The sequence below is a fragment of the Macaca fascicularis genome, chromosome 10 (genome assembly GCF_037993035.2).
Source record: "Macaca fascicularis isolate 582-1 chromosome 10, T2T-MFA8v1.1".
Classification (NCBI taxonomy): Eukaryota; Metazoa; Chordata; class Mammalia; order Primates; family Cercopithecidae; genus Macaca; species Macaca fascicularis.
Window position 1 is genome coordinate 25,937,621 of NC_088384.1, and position 16,290 is coordinate 25,953,910.

Below are 16,290 nucleotides of genomic sequence, written 5' to 3' on the forward strand. Positions count from 1 at the left end.
AGCTGTCGTGTGACATCATAAGCAAGCTCTACCATGTCAGCCGTGAGGAGACACCTCACATTTTGGGGACCTTCCCTCACTCCGTGGGGAATTCCACTCCAGGGCAGGTGCAATGGAAACTTTAAGACTTCTGCTCATGAAGGAAGTGCTCATCCCCTCCTCTGGGTGCCTCGCAGTTCCAGCCACCCCTCTCCAATTCCCTGACCACCGCCCGTCCACCCCTTGCCCATCCCTGGGGGCAGATCTTTCCCATCCCTCCATCTCTGGGGGGGCCCTGTCTGACCCTCCCCGCTCCCAGGGCCGCAGCCCCCTCACCTGCTCTGAGTTTCTGCTCTGGCCTCCTTTGCCCGCCTCCTGGGGGGCCAGCCCATCTTGGTTCTCCTTCTGTATCCGAGGCCTTTCTGCATCCTTCTCCAGAGCAGGCTGGCTGGGTCCTTCCAGCTCTGTCTCCAGGGCACCAGACCCAACATCTTCTCTTGAGCAGGGCCGCTCTGCTTCCTGCCCACTTCTTCCTGACCAGCCTCCCTTCCCAGCAGCCACTGGTGACTCCACCAGCGTGCTCACCTCCTTTGGGGCTTCACAGCCCTTCTCCGTCTGACTTCGAGCTTCGCCTGCCTTCCCGGACTTACCCTGGGGTTGCCCTATCTTTTCCTTCTTATCCCAGGACTCACCTGCTTTCCCAGTCATGCTCCGAAGCTCACCTGCTTTCTCCCCCATTCTCACATCGTCCCCCAGCTCACCCTGCATTTGGTTTTTCTTCTCTGTCTGGGTCTGAGGCTCACCTGTCTTCTCTGCCTTACTTAAGAGCACCCCTTCTTTGTCCTTCTTATTCTGGGGACCATCCCACTTACTCCTTCTTCCCAGGAAACTTCCCCACTTTCTCCCAGGGATTTGGGGCCCTACATGCTTCCCTTCACTCCCTACATTCTTAGAGATATTCTCCTTTTCCACCGGGCTTGTGGGCTCCCCTCCCTCCTTCTCTGCTTTCCCTGGTCGCACCCCCTCGCCGGGCCCTTGGGCTTGGGGCCTGGTCCCCTGCCTGTCTTTGCCCTGGGGCTCAGCCTCTTTCAGCTCGTTGGTTTTGGGGGTCCCACCCCCCTTCCCCACTATGCTTTGACCCTTCTCGCCTTTTTTCAGTGCCACAGTTCCTTGGCCTGCGTCCCCAAGACCCCCAGTCCGGGTCTTCTCAGCTTTCGGGGCCAAGATCTCAGTGCTGGCCTGGGGGCCACAAGGAGCCCCAGAGGTCTCCCCTTTCTTTTCCTTTCCAGTATCTGTGGCCGGGGGAGGGGTCTTGCAAGGCGGGGTGTCATGGGGATGAGTCCTCTCTGGCTTGGCTGAGTCCGGGTCCAGCTTGGCCACCATCAACAACACATCACCCCTCCTCATGCCCCTCTTGAAGGGGAGGGTCTTTTTGGCTGGTGTCGCACTTGAGCCCAGCTCCTGGGCCTTCTCACCATTGATGCTGGTCATCCGCTCAGGGTCGGGGCTGCCGACCCCCTCGCTCTCCTTGCTCAGAATGTCTGAGCTCCCAGGAGAGCTTGACTGGTTGTCCTGAGAGATCTGCTGGCTTCCAGATCTGGTGCCACTGCTGGACTTGCTGTTGGGTTCGCTGATGGAAATTTCTGGGGTCTAGGAGAGAGAACACAACCATGCCTACAGAGCTGCTTGCTGACCTGACAGCGTTGTCATTCAACTCACGCATATTGATTCATTTCGTTGTTCATTTCTCCATTCATCCTTCCACAGATGCTCGAGCACCTCCAAATTCAACAGGCATGGCCAAGCCTAGCACCCTTGACCTTGGCCCAGCCCCTCAAAGTTAAGTGATGGAGTGGAAGGAGTAGACTTTGGAGCCCAACAGAACCAAGTTCAACTCCTGACTCTGACACTCTATAGCTGTGTGACTTTAGCTAAATGACTTCTCCTCTCTGAGTCTGCTTTTCAATCAATAAAATGAGGATGATAAAAGCCCACCTTGCAGGTTAGGTGTGAGAATGTGTGATAATATGTAGAAACTGAGCCCAGCACATAGTGTGTTCTCAATAACAGTAGCTACTGCTACTACTGTTGTTATTTCTGCCTGGATTCTTCCTGGGCCAGTAGGGGATCCAGGAAAGGACTCAGGACCTGTCACTAGAAGACCTGTTCTCATCTTGCCTCTAACACTCTCCAGCAAGGCTTCCTCTCTAGCTCTATCTCTATCTGGGCTACCATCTTTTCTCTCTGGGCTTTGGGTTTCCCCAGTACAGGCAAATACCACCTGACCATCCAGATCTTTAATAGGATGAGATGTGGAAATGCACTTTCGAGATCATAGAGAGAGGAACAGCCTGAGCTGCTGCTACTTCCACTGCCCTGGTCCCCATATCACACTTCCCATACCAGCTGAGGGCTCTGGTTTCAGCCCCTGGGGTCCCCCACTCTTGCCTGACCTAGACATTGGTGGCTGCATAACACCCAAGGGGTTTCCACTGCCTGCTCCCTTCCCAGGCCTTTTTACTGCCTTGTGATTTTAGCCTTGTGCAGAGCTTCATCCTCAAACCAGCCTGGCTGTGGCCTGAAGAGCTCACAGGTCCAGCTGTGCCTGCATCCCTGCAGAAAAAGACCTCAACCTCATAAGCAAGTTCCACCCTGATGTCTGGCTTCACCACCAACCCTAGCCTGGGTTCTTCCATCCTGGACAATGCTAGCACAGCCTCACAGACACCCATGCCTGGCAATCCGGGATTCTCCCCCTCCTCTTGCATTCAAACCAGTCCTAGGGGCATGTTGATTCCACCCTGCCAAGCTTCACATCTGTCTCTCTTTTTCCAAACCCATGTCTGCTATCCCTCACCGGGGCCATTGCCACAGCCCGTGAACGGCTGTCCCTTCAATTTGCTGCCAGCCATTTTAAACCAGATCAAAAGATTTGCGTAGCTGCCTACAGGAAAATCATTTGGCACCACCATTGGTCTTTCAAATTCCTCAAGAAGGAAGCCCAGCCTCCAATCTGACTATATTTATTGTCCCTACTCATTCCCATGCATGAACTGTACTGGTCACCTTTTCCCACCTGACTCTCCCCTGCCTCCAGGCTGTTGCCTATGCTGAGCTTGCTGCCCAGAGTGCCCTTTCCCCTCTTCACTTGTCCATGGTCTACTCATCTTCTATACCCAGCTCAAATATCTCCTGTATCTCCTCTCTACAAATCTTGCCTGAAGACCTCAATCAGAAATTGTTCCAAGCTTGCACAAAGTCCCAGAGCACTATGCTAGTAAACCAGTCACAGCAAGGCCACCTTCTGCATTCCATTCTGACTTTTATCTGTGTCTCTCTCCTGTTTTAGGTGGCCGATGCCACAGCAAAGTCTCTGTTTTCATCTTTGTAATAATGATGATAATAATATCTATCATTTATATCTTCCTTGCAATGAGCCCTATATCACCATCATGCAATCTCCTATTTAATCCTCCTAAGGAACAACTGGAGTAGATTCTGAACTTCTCCCCATTCTACAAGCACAGAAGCAGATGCAAAGATGTAAGGAGACCCAGCTACAAAGACGCAATGTAAAACCAGTTCTCTCTGACTCCAAAGCCAGTGCCTTTAACTGCTGCATATTAGACGCCCTTTCTTGTCTCTCTAGGGCTCTCTGGAATCTCCTGGGGCGCTTTAAAAAGCCTTAATGCCTTGGCCTTATTCCCAGAGACTCTGATTTAGTCTGTCTGGGTTGTGACTCCCCGGGTGATTACGAGGTACAGCTGGAGCTCAGCATCACGGCTCTGGGGCCCATGGCCGAGAAGCTCCTCCTGACCTTCTGGGGGAAGGCAGGACATAGCCTTGGAAGGGGGATTGACTGCACTTCGCAAATCTCACCACTGTCTACACTATATTGAAAAGTGAGTCAGTGCCTTATTTTTAACCAACCACCACAGAGGAGACAGTAACGTGGGGTGGGTCAAACAAGATAACTAGTGCCAGCCTCCTCCCACCCCACCCTCATATGCCCATGAATTCTCTTCCTTTGGATCTTCAAAGTCATTCAAGTCTTTGGTCGCCCCACCCTGCCACCCTTCTTAGCATATAGAGGAAACAGCACCTCTAGAATCGCTGGGGCCAATAAGAAACTAAAGCACATTTTTATAGATGAGTAAACTGAGGCCAATAAAGGGGAAGGGTTTAGCCAGGACCACAAAAAGTGGCAAGGCCAGAGCTGGAATCTAGGTCTCCTTGACATTCAATACAGGCTACTTTCCACTCCGGTGTTATTCCAGCCTCTCCCTCTTCCTCACCGGCTGGGTAGCCTTAGGAGAACCGGGTCACCTCCCCAAACCTTGTTCTCCATTCCTGCAAAATGGGATGGATTCTAATGGCTTCTTGCAAGGATTAGATGAGGATCAAATGAAACAGTTGTGCTGGGACAAGGCAGGAGAGTACAGAGTTATTTACTGACTGGGACAAGAAAGTTAAATTGGCAGGAACCAACCAGAGCTTGCTGCCGTGTGGAAACATGTCCTGAGGCTCCCTTGCTCCAGCCCCAGGAATATCTTGGCCCATGGTCCAGCCACCTGCTGTGGGCTGAGGCTCAGAGCCATCCTGCATCTTGGCTCTGAATCTCCATCCAGGCACAGCAGTGACAGTTTGTCCCCATCCATGGCTTAGCTCTGCCTCTGTACTTGCTCACAGTGACACCAGCACTGCTGGTGTCAATCTCATGGAACCCTTTCCCCACAGGTCTCTGTGGCACCACCCCGGCCACCTCACTCACCAGACTGGTCCTTTTCCAGGCATATTGTGAGAGAAGTGAACACACAGGCTCCCCTCCTTGCTCTGCCTCTATCTGGTCTTATGACCTTGGGAATATCACTTGACCTCTTTTGAACTCAGTCTCCACCTGTGATCAATGGGTAGAATCCCATCCACCTGCATTGCTGCACGGGGTATCAAATGAGCCCATGAGCAGTACAGAAGCATTGTCTGGTGATAAACGGCACACAGTAACATTTCATCCTAACCTAACAACAGCCTGCTGGGGTCAGCTTTGGCCCCCACTTATGCCTCAGGTCAGGAAAGATTGGGAACAGAGCCTGTCCTCCCGGTCAACCTCCCCAAGAAAGACTTGGCTGAGGTATTTCAGCAGCTGCTGCTGTTCAGCTGCTGGAGGACCTCTCTAATGCATCGAAGTCATTCATCGGACAGGTGCAGGCACATGTGGGACTAGCCGGGCAAACCGAAGCTGAAGGGGAGGGGAAGGAAGAGCCAGGATGGGTCACTGGGCTCAAGCCAACACCAGGCCCTGAGGCCACCAGACCTCTCGGCCCAGGCATTGCAGCATTCATCTTGTCCAAAGGGGGCACTGAAGAGACATACAGAGATGCCCTTTCTGCCTAACACAGGGATACTCCCAAGATGCATTGCACTCCAAGCCTGCCTCTCTCATGGTCTGCCTTGTCATCCTGCCCAGGTTCCAAGGCTAAAGAAGACAGGAGAGAAATAGCACTGGCCACCACCAGGGACAAGTTTACAAATCCTTAAAGCGTAGGGGCCACATTGTATTCAACTATTGCTTCAATCCAGCAGCGCTATTCAGAATAACTAAGGATTTTTAGTGGACATCAACCAATCAGGAGGGACACCAGCTGGAGGAAGGTACTGAGGTTCCTACCTGTGCCAAGCATTAACCCTGTAATTACTGGATTGTAGCCATTCCAAGGGACTCAGGAGAGGGACCTGGGTAAACATGGCAGCTGGAGGGCACTTGGGGGCCCAAGGGTTACAATCATTTACCACCTGGTATGAAGGATTCAATATTTTAACAATCAATGCAACTACAGTTAGTACCAACTCAGTAGCTTTCTGCTTAAAAGTGAACCAACTATACACCTTAGCCAGTATCTAGGTTTCCTTTTCTATAAAAATAGTGGTCAAGTAGGCTGGGCACGGTGGCTCACGCCTGTAATCCCAGCACTTTGGGAGGCCGAGGCGGGCAGATCACGAGGTCAGGAGATCGAGACCATCCTGGCTAACACGGTGAAACCCCGTCTCTACTAAAAATACAAAAAAAATTAGCCGGGCGTGGTGGCGGGTGCCTGTAGTCCCAGCTACTCAGGAGGCTGAGGCAGGAGAATGGCGTGAACCCAGGGGGAGGAGCTTGCAGTGAGCGGACATCATGCCACTGCACTCCAGCCTGGGCGACAGAGCAAGACTCCGTGCTTAAGGAATTCCTAGTCAAATAAGTCATATAATCAAATAAGTACTATGCCAACCAACCACAATTAAGACAGGCATAGAAAGTGCAGCAGGATTCAGAGAAGGAAGACAATGGAAGAACTTTCCAGAGATGTGCTATTTGAGCTGGGTTTTGAAGGGTACACAAGAGCTCAATAGATCAAGTTGAATAAACGACATTCCTCAAAGCCAGGATAGCAGGAGCAAAGGCAGGATGACAAATGACTCAGAGGAAGCTCACAGGACAGAATGATGGGAATGGAAATGCATCTGGTCCCGCTTCTTAGGAACCACTTACCTCTCGTTCCAGAGAGGCGAGAGCTAACTGTTTCCTCTGTCTCGCTTCCTTGGCCTCTTTTTCAGTCTCCCGGACCAGTTGCTTAATGAAGCCCCCTGGGATGACAGAGAAAAGGGGAGGGGGCGAGGACGGTGGAGGGCTCTTGTCCTCTTCCCGAATCTGTTTTGCAGAAGCAAGGAAGGAGAGAGCTCAGTGAGTCAACCAGCAGGAGCAAGCTGCCCTTCAAGAAGTTTGCGATGGAGTCTGGGAGGGGGCAGAGGAGGACATACTTGACCAAGCCCATGTATGAGAAGCCACAGCCAAGCAGGTGAGGCCCAGCAGGACTCAGGGGGGTCCCTGAGACAGTGCATGAAAATGGAACGCAGGGGCAGCCCGGAATTATGCGGGTCAATGTGATTTCTGCCTGGATCCCATCTCCTTGTGATACGAACAGTCACTTGCATGGTCTAGGCTGCTGGTTCCCTTCCTTGCCATGGGACATGCCCATTTCCAGGAGGACCTGCTCTGAAAGGAGGTTTCCCGGTTTCCAGAAAGGGGTGGATCGCAGGGAATCATCTGCACTCTCCTGGTCCCCCTCAGCTTATAGTTAACATAACAGATGAACCAATTAATCACTTACTGTGTGCCAGGAGCATGGTAAGATAGGGAAGCGCTTATAGCCATGATGTATATAATGATCTGACTCTGGCTCCAACCCACTCAACTGACACAGTGCTGTGGCTTCCTGATGGTCCTTAAACCAGGACTCGGCCAGCCAGGGGCTCTCTAACACTGGGTCCTAGAACAGGCAGGTTGGACCCTGATATTTTACCATCCCCCCCAGAAATATGGCCTAGGCCAGCACTGGCTGGACTTGTGGTGCAGCTGAGACCCCTCTGTTGGCCATAGCGACTTGGAGGCTGAGGCATGGGACCAGCTGTGGGCGACTGAAGTGTGTCTTTAGCCTGCATCAGTGACAGCCCATGAGAAGAAAAAAAAAGTCACCAGTACTTTATATGGAAGAGTTCCATACTGGTTTAAAATAGCCTCCTTATCAAGAACCTCTGTGCATGTGTGGTAAAGACTTGCTGTCTGCAGCCCAACTGATAAGGGAGGAATTCAAAGGAGATAGGAAAGGCCGGGAGACAAGGCCATGGGATAAAGCTGGTGGATGCAGACCTCTGCCCAGGGACAGAGAAGCAAGGGTAGCACTGCAGGGCCCACATCAACATCATTTCCCTTCTTTCCTCTCTGATCTGGGACTGAAGACACTTCATAAGTGAGAGACAGTCTTTTTTTTTTTTTGAGACGGAGTCTTGCACTGTCGCCCGGGCTGGAGTGCAATAGCGCGATCTCAGCTCACTGCAACCTCTGTCTCCTGGGTTCATGTGATTCTCCTGCCTCAGCCTCCCGAGTAGCTGGGACTACAGACACACACCACCACACCTGGTTATTTTTTTGTATTTTTAGTAGAGACATGGTTTCACTATGTTGGCCGGACTGGTCTCGAACTCCTGACCTCATGATCTGCCCGCCTTGGCCTCCCAAAGTGCTGGATTACAGGCGTGAGCCACCGCACCTGGCCAAGAGACAGTCTTAAGGCACACTCAGCAGGTGTCTTAAGACTCACTCTGCAGCTTCCAACGCCATTTTGGATCAGGCTGGGAGAGGCAGGGGCAGGCAGGAGGCAGCCAGAAAGAAGCTTCTCACCCTCCCACCTGCAATTCATCAGATCACATGCACACGGTGGAGTGAGGGTGCGGGAGGTAACACGCATCTTAGAAAGAGGCAGCCCTTCGTAGCATATCATGAAAAGTACGAAAGGGGAATAAGGAGAGCCCGTTTCCAGTTCTCTGTGGTGCCCGAAGGCAGGGACCACAGAAACCCACCCCTATGGTATAAACCTGGCAGCTGACAGCCCTGCCTCTGCCCCCCATGTGCCCTTCCTCCCACCCAAACTCCAGTGCTCATCAGAGCTGCCATGAGGATTCAGCTGGGACAGCTGGTCTACCCCCCATTTCCCCACCACCACCTGAGGAACTGGAAATGACCAGGCAGCCCTAGGGGGAGTCAAGGGTGTGGCCATCAGTGTCCAGCTGGGTTGGAAAGGCCAAGGCTAGCAGAGCTGGCTGGGAGAAGGTTGAAGGTGGGATTGCACATGCTACAAGGAGGGCTGGACATCAGACTCCCCACTCAAGGTGGGAAAGGTTGGACTTGTCTCCCGAGGGTCGAGTCAGTCCCTGCGGATGGCTGCAGCCCCAGCCATGAGTGTCACTTTCCTTCTGTTCCCACAGGGCGAGGCGTGATGAGATGGCCATGCTGAGGCAGTGCCAGGGCCGTGAGATGATGAGATGAGATGGAGCTTCCTGCCAGACAGTATGGAATGAGGCGCTACAGACACACGCAGCACATGAGATGGATAGAAACAGAACTGACACACAGGGACACAGTGGGGAGAGAAGGGAGAGACAGGTTAGCTCATGGGCACAGCCCTACTCCCACCCCACCAACGCCATAAACCAAGACCCCATGGGGGAATGGGCACAGTCAGGTATAGGCACTGTCAGCTACCCCTGCGCAGAGGATGGGCAGGCAGGACAATGCAGGCCACAGAGTGAACAGCGCCCTGAAATATTCTTCCTATTTCAGGGTTAGGGTATAGGGTTATATATTGAGATATAACATACAATAAAAAAAATATATGATCATAAGGTATAACTCAGTGGCTCTTACAGAAAGAACACACCAATATAACTAGCACCCTGATCAAGATTTTAAAGTTATAATTTTATTTATAAGAAGTTCAAGAACAGGCAAATCTAATCTATGGTAAAGGAGGTCAGAGGAGATTTTGGTTGAAAAGAAGCACGAGGGAACTTTCTGGGGCTCAGGAAGTGCCTTGTATCTTGATCTGAGCGATGATCGCACAAGTGTATCATACGCAAAACTTCACCCAGCTATACAATTAAGATTGGACGTTTTACTGTATGTAAATCACATCTCAGTTCAAAAAGTGAACAGAGACCTAGGACTTCCCTCATGCTCCCTTCTGGTCATTATTTCCTCAAGGGAAACCACTATTCTTGTTTTTTGTTTTGTTTTGTTTTGTTTTGTTTTGTTTTGTTTTTGAGATGGAGCCTTGCTCTGTTGCCCTGGAATGCAGTGGCATAATCTCGGTTCGCTGCAACCTCCGCCTCCCCGGTTCAAGCAATTCTTCTGCCTCAGCCACCAAATTAGCTGGGATTACAGGTGTATGCCACCACACCCAGCTAATATTTTGTATTTTTGGTAGAGACAGGTTTTCATCATGTTGGCCAGACTGATCTCGAACTCCTGACCTCGTGATCTGCCTCCCAAAGTGCTGGGATTACAGGCGTGAGCCACCGCACCTGGCCGGGAAACCACTATTCTTACTTCTAACACCGTGAATCATGGGGTTTTCTTTGTGGAGGGAGTTCTTGGTAACATAGTTGGGAGATGAGGTGAGGGCAGGAAACCGTAGCTCTCAATCTGTCCCACGCTTGAAGAAATAATTTGTCATCATATTGAGAGCCTTAGAAAATTTTCATAACTTTTGACCTAGAAAGCCCTTTTCTGGGAAACAAGTTTGAGGAAGTAATCCTAAACCAGAACATTTCATCATCATGCTGACTGTAGCATTGAAAGAGCAGACACGATGTCCAATAACTAGAGAATGTCAAATAGAGTACATCCAATTTGCAGTAACAGTATGAATCCATCGAACAGAGTGTTTAGCAAGCATTGTTTTTACTTGCCCTATTTCCATATCATTAATGTATTTCCTTGTTTATTTACACCTGTTACTTCCCAGCCAAAGTTATAACTTTTCTTTCTTTGTTTTTATTATACTTTAAATTCTGGGGTACATGTGCAGAACATGCAGGTTTGTTCCATAGGTATACACGTGCCATGGTGGTTTGCTGTATCCATCAACCCATTATCGACATTAGGTATTTCTCCTAATGCTGTCCCTCCCCTAGTCCCCCACCCCTCCACAGGCTGCAGTGTCTGATGTTCCCCTCCGTGTGTCCATGTGTTCTCATTGTTCAGCTCCTACTTATGCGTGAGAACATGTGGTGTTTGGTTTTCTGTTCCTGTGTTAGTTTGCTGAGAATGACAGTTTCCAGCTTCATCCACGTCCCTGCAAAGGACATGAACTCATTCTCTTTTATGGCTGCATAGTATTCCATGGTGTACCTGTGCCACATTTTGTTTATCTAGTCTATCATTGATAGGCATATGGGTTCGTTCCAAGTCTTTGCTATTGTGAACAGTGCTACAATCAACATACGTGTGCATATGTCTTTATAGTAGAATGATTTATAATCTTTGGGTATTTGGGGGTTTTTTTGTTTTGTTTTGTTTTTTGAGACGGAGTCTCGCTCTGTCGCCCAGGCTGGAGTGCAGTGGCCAGATCTCAGCTCACTGCAAGCTCCGCCTCCCGGGTTTACGCCATTCTCCTGCCTCAGCCTCCTGAGTAGCTGGGACTACAGGCGCCCGCCACCTCGCCCGGCTAGTTTTTTGTACTTTTTAGTAGAGATAGGGTTTCACCGTGTTAGCCAGGATGGTCTCAATCTCCTGACCTCATGATCCGCCCACCTTGGCCTCCCAGAGTGCTGGGATTACAGGCTTGAACCACTGCGCCTGGCCAGGTATTTGTTTTTAAACAGCTATATTGGGGTATAATTTGTATGTCATAAGATTCATCCCTTGTAAGTTTCAACTTGATGATTTCTAATAAATTTACAGAGCTGGCAATTGTCACCACAATCTAACTTTAGAAATTCTCATCACTCCTGCCGGGCACAGTGGCTCACGCCTGAAATCCCATCACTTTGGGAGGTCAAGGCAGGTGGATCACGAGGTCAGGAGATCAAGACCATCCTGGCTAATAAGGTGAAACCCTGTCTCTACTGAAAATACAAAAATTAGCTGGGCGTGGTGGCGGGTGCCTGTAGTCCCAGCTACTCGGGAGGCTGAGGCAGGAGAGTGGTGTGAACCCCGGAGGTGGAGCTTGTAATGAGCCCAGATCGTGCCACTGCACTCCAGCCTGGGCAACAGAGCGAGACTCCATCTCAAAAAAAAAAAAAAAAAGAAAAGAAAGAAAGAAAAGAAATTCTCATCACCCCCAAAAAAACTCTTCTCTTCATGCCCATTTACTGTCACCAGTTGTTCCCTCCCTCAGCCCCAGGCAACCACAAATCTACTCTCTGTCTCTATAAACTTGCCTTTTTTGGACATTCGCTGTAATGGAATTGTAAAGTACTTGGTCATTTACCTCTGACCCCTTTCACTTTGCATAATGTTTTTGACATTCATCCATGTTCCTGTGTGTCAGCCCCTCATTACTTTCTGTTGCTCAGTTGCATTCCTGTTGCATGGTTAGACCAGTTTTTGCTTTTTTTTTCTTCTTCTTCTTAATCCATGTCACAGGTGATGAGCAGTTAGACTGTTTCCACTTTATGGGCACTAAGAATAATGTTGCTACAAAGCCATGTAGCTTCCTCTGAGTGAAATTGCTGGGTAGTACGATAACTTTATGTTTAATATTTTTTTAAAGCAACTTTCCTGCCAGAAAGGTGGCTCACATGTATAATCCCAACCCTTTGGGAGGCCGAGGCAGGTGGATCCCCTGAGGTCAGGAGTTCGAGACCAGCCTGGCCAACATGGTGAAATCCTGTCTCTACTAAAAATACAAATATTAGCTGGGCGTGGTGGCGGGAACCTGTAATCCCAGCTACTCGGGATCCTGATGTAGGAGAATTGCTTGAATCCAGGAGGCGGAGGTTTCAGTGAGCCAAGATGGTGCCACTGCACTCCAGCCTGGGCAATGGAGTGAGACTTGGTCTCAAAAACAAACAAACGAGCAAACAAAAAACAACAAAGAAACTTTCCAACTATTTTCCAAAGTGACTATATCCTTTTCCACGTCCCCACCCCTGCAGTGTAGGAGAGTCGTTTGGGAAACATTTGCAGAAACATTGGAAGGTGCTTGTCTCAGCTTGTAAAGTGAGTAAGATTGAGTACAATGTTGCACACACCAAAGCTGTCCAAAATGAACAACAAAAGGCTTCCAGTAGAAAATCAAGTGGGAGGAAATACGCCAAGATCTTAGTAGAAGTGGTCTTTAGTGGAAAATGTGTCTCTTCCGCCTTTGGCTTTTCTCACTTCTAGCCCTGGTTGGCCCAGCCTTCTGAGCAAGGTGCTTCACTGACCCCACCTGAGAGACACCCACCCCCCATCCCAGCTGTCAGAGCAACTGCTGACCAGCAGTTTTTGTTTTTGTTTTTGAAATGGAGTCTTGCTCTGTTGCCCAGGCTGGAGTGCAATGGTGCAGTCTTGGCTCACTGCAACCTCCGCCTCCTGAGTTCAACCAATTCTCCTGCCTCAGCTTCCTGAGTAGCTGGGACTACAGGCACGTGCTACCACACCCGGCTAATTTTTTGCAGAGACGGGCTTTTGCCATGTTGGCCAGGCTAGTTTCGAACCCTCGACCTTGTGATCTGCCCCTCGGCCTCCCAAAGTGCTGGGATTACAGGCGTGAGCCACTGCACCTGGCCTGACCAGGACTTCTTTAAGGTCTTGTAAGCCTGGAAGTAGCTGCCCTTCAGTGACTTGACTAAAAAGCGGTGGCTATTATAAGTAAAACAGCTATTAATTTTTATGCAAAAGTCTTGAATGGACATTCATTTTCATTCCCTGCCTGATACCTAGAGTATAATGGTATGCCATATAAGAGGTGCATGTTAAGCTTTTGTAAGTTCTAGTGTTCTATAGCACTATATGATGACCACAGTTAACATAATATTATATAGTTTCTTTTTTTTCTTTAAGACAGAGTCCTGTTCTGTTGCCCAGGCTGGAGTGCAGTGGCGCGATCTCGGCTCACTGCAACCTCCGCCTCCTGGGTTCAAGTGATTCTCCTGTCTCAGCCTCCCGAGTAGCTGGGATTACAGGCACATGCCACCATGGCCGGCTAATTTTTGTATTTTCAGTAGAGATGGGGTTTTGCCTTGTTGACCAGGCTGGTCTTGAACTCCTGGTCTCAAGTGATCCACCTGCCTCGGCCTCCCAAAGTGCGGGGATTACAGGCGTGAGCCACTACCCCCAGCCAACAATAATAGATTGTTTCAAATAGATAGAAGGAGGACATGGAATGTTCCCAATACAGAGAAGTGGTACATTTTTGAGATGACGAGATGAAGGCTGCTTAGGCAGCTTCACATCCTGGAAGCTGGTGAGCCCAAGAGCTGGCTGGGCCCCGCTGCTGTGCTGAAGTCACCACTCATCATCTTCTGAGAGTCCACGGTGAACATCTCTTTCTGACTCTGCATTCAGCAAAGCCCAATTCATAACTTAACGGCAGCGATGGGAGTGTTTACGCCACAAACATTGGCAAATGATACAAATCAGGGCTTTTATTCTGGGAGCCGGCCATTCCACGTCTATCAGCAAATCACTAGCTGAGACCTCAGCATGCCTACACAGCCCTGTAAGAAGGAAATCTCAGGATCCAAAGATCCGAGAAGGAATGTTTCGGCTCTAATGAGGTCACATGCCCAATGGGAGGCCACAGAGACATGTCCAGGTGCCGACAGCCAAGTCTTTCTCTTAAGAAAAAGTCTCCCACAGTGTGGGCCTTTGCATTAGTCTGTTTCGTGTTGCTATAAAGGAATATCTAAGGCTGGGTAAGTTATAAAGGAAAAAGTTCAACTGGGCGCGGGGGGCTCACGCCTGTAATCCCAGCACTTTGGGAGGCCAAGGCGGGCAAATCACGAGGTCAGGAGATCGAGACCATCCTAGTTAACACGGTGAAACCCCGTCTCTACTAAAAATGCAAAAAATAAGCCGGGCGTGGTGGCAGGCGCCTGTAGTCCCAGCTACTCAGGAGGCTGAGGCAGGAGAATGGTGTGAACCCGGGAGGCGGAGCTTGCAGTAAGCCGAGATCACTCCACTGCACTCCAGCCTGGGCAACAGAGTGAGACTCGTTTCAAAAAAAAAAAAAAAAAAGAAAAAGAAAAAACTTCAATTGGCTCACAGTTCTGCAGGCTGTACAAGAAGCACTGCACAAGCACCTGCATCCACTGAAGCCTCAGGGAGCTTCCAATCACAGCAGAACGGGAAGGGGAGTTGGCATTACATGATGAGAGAGGCAGCAAGAGAGAGAGGGGAGGGAGGCACCAGACTCGTTTTAAACAAGCAGTTTTTTTGTTTGTTTGGTTTTTTTTTTTGAGACGGAGTCTCCTAGGCTGGAATGCAGTGCTCGTCGCCCAGGCTGGAGTGCAGTGGCCCCATCTCAGCTCACTGCAAGCTCCGCCTCCCGAGTTCAAGCAATTCTCCTGCCTCGGCCTCCGGAGTAGCTGGGACCACAGGCGCCCGCCACCACGCCCGGCTAATTTTTTGTATTTTTAGTAGAGACGGGGTTTCACCGTGTTACCCAGGATGGTCTCTATCTCCTGACCTCGTGATCTACCCGCCTTGGCCTCCCAAAGTGCTGCGATTACAGGCGTGAACCACCACGCCCAGCCAAAACAAGCAGCTTTCACGTGAACAAATCGCTGATTAACCCAGGGTGGGCACCAAGCCATTCATGAGGGATCTGCCCCCATGACGCAAACACCTCCCACCAGGTCCCACCTCCAGCACTGGGGGTGACATTTCAACATGAGATTTGGAGGGGACAGACATCCAAATTATATCAGATCTCCAGCTTCCAAAGGCACAGGAGGGTGGCCGGGCGCGGTGGCTCATGCCTATAATCCCAGCACTTTGGGAGGCCGAGACCGGCGGATCACTTGAGGTCGGGAGTTCGAGACCAGCCTGACCAACATGGAGAAACCCTGTCTCTACTAAAAATACAAAATTAAATGGGCATGGTGGTGCATGCCTGTGATCCCAGTTACTCAAGAGGCTGAGGCAGGAGAAGCACTTGAACCTGGGAGGCAGAGGTTGTGTGAGCCGAGATCGAGCCATTGCACTCCAGCCTGGGCAACAAGAGCAAAACTCCGTATCAAAAATAAATAAATAAAATAAAATAAGGCACAGGAAGCTGGGAGGGTGGGCAAAAGGGGAGAGGGGCTGGGGGAAAGGAGGGAAGAAAGACAACCTCCCCTCCCGTCTTGGGAGACACTGGCGAGGCCCCCGAGTGACTCACAGGCTCCGTGCGTAAGGAGCAAAGCCTGAGTTATAAATAGGCCTGACGTGGGGTGGCTGCTTTGGCCGCCACCACCCGCCTTCCTCTCCAGCCCAGGCCTGGCCACGTCAGTAGCCGCTTCCCAAGAATCACCCTCAGCTTCGGGCTCCAGGGGGAATCCTGGCTGTCATAGGGGCTGTTCTTAGCCCTGGGGCTGCCAACCTTCCCAGAGGGCCTTAGCAGAAGGGGACAATGGGAGGGAACTCCATGTGGGGCCTCACCCCCCATGTCCTGCCCCTCAGAGGCCCTGGGCCAGCTCCACTGACCCAGGGCCAGCAGCCAATCCCGCCGGGGAGGCTTTGTCAAGCCTTAATTTAAGCAAATGTTCTTATCGCCACACTCCAGTCCAGGCCCAAAACATACACCTGCCTCGTCAACTGCTGTTTTAAGCCCATGAGGCGGCCATAGACACTTGGAATTCACAGTATAAAATCTCAAGTCTATCCTTAGAGGGGAGAGAGGCTTGGGAGAGAAAAGGCAACCCCCAAGCCAGGAGATGTCTTGAAACTGTTTTCCACATACACATACTGGATCTGAGTGGTCCCATGGGACACTCAAGGCTTCCCCCTGCACCCCACAATGTCCAGTT

The 16,290-nt window shown here is 50.5% G+C and overlaps 1 protein-coding gene across 5 annotated transcripts in view; it reads right to left on the minus strand.

The window, feature by feature from the left end:
• The window catches only part of MYO18B (myosin XVIIIB), a 300,194-nt gene that overhangs the window by 272,573 nt on the left and 11,331 nt on the right, over positions 1–16,290 (minus strand). For 3 of the 5 annotated variants that reach the window (XM_065522339.1, XM_065522340.1, XM_065522338.1), the window contains exons 2-4: positions 8,520–8,918; positions 6,509–6,667; positions 316–1,629 (exon numbers count right to left, since the gene is read on the minus strand). In XM_065522339.1, coding sequence (XP_065378411.1) covers positions 316–1,629; positions 6,509–6,667; positions 8,520–8,573 — 1,527 coding nt within the window. In that variant the 5' untranslated portion in view covers positions 8,574–8,918. The remainder of the gene's footprint in view (positions 1–315; positions 1,630–6,508; positions 6,668–8,519; positions 8,919–16,290) is intronic. The other 2 variants (XM_074004130.1, XM_065522341.1) reach the window with 2 other exon arrangements.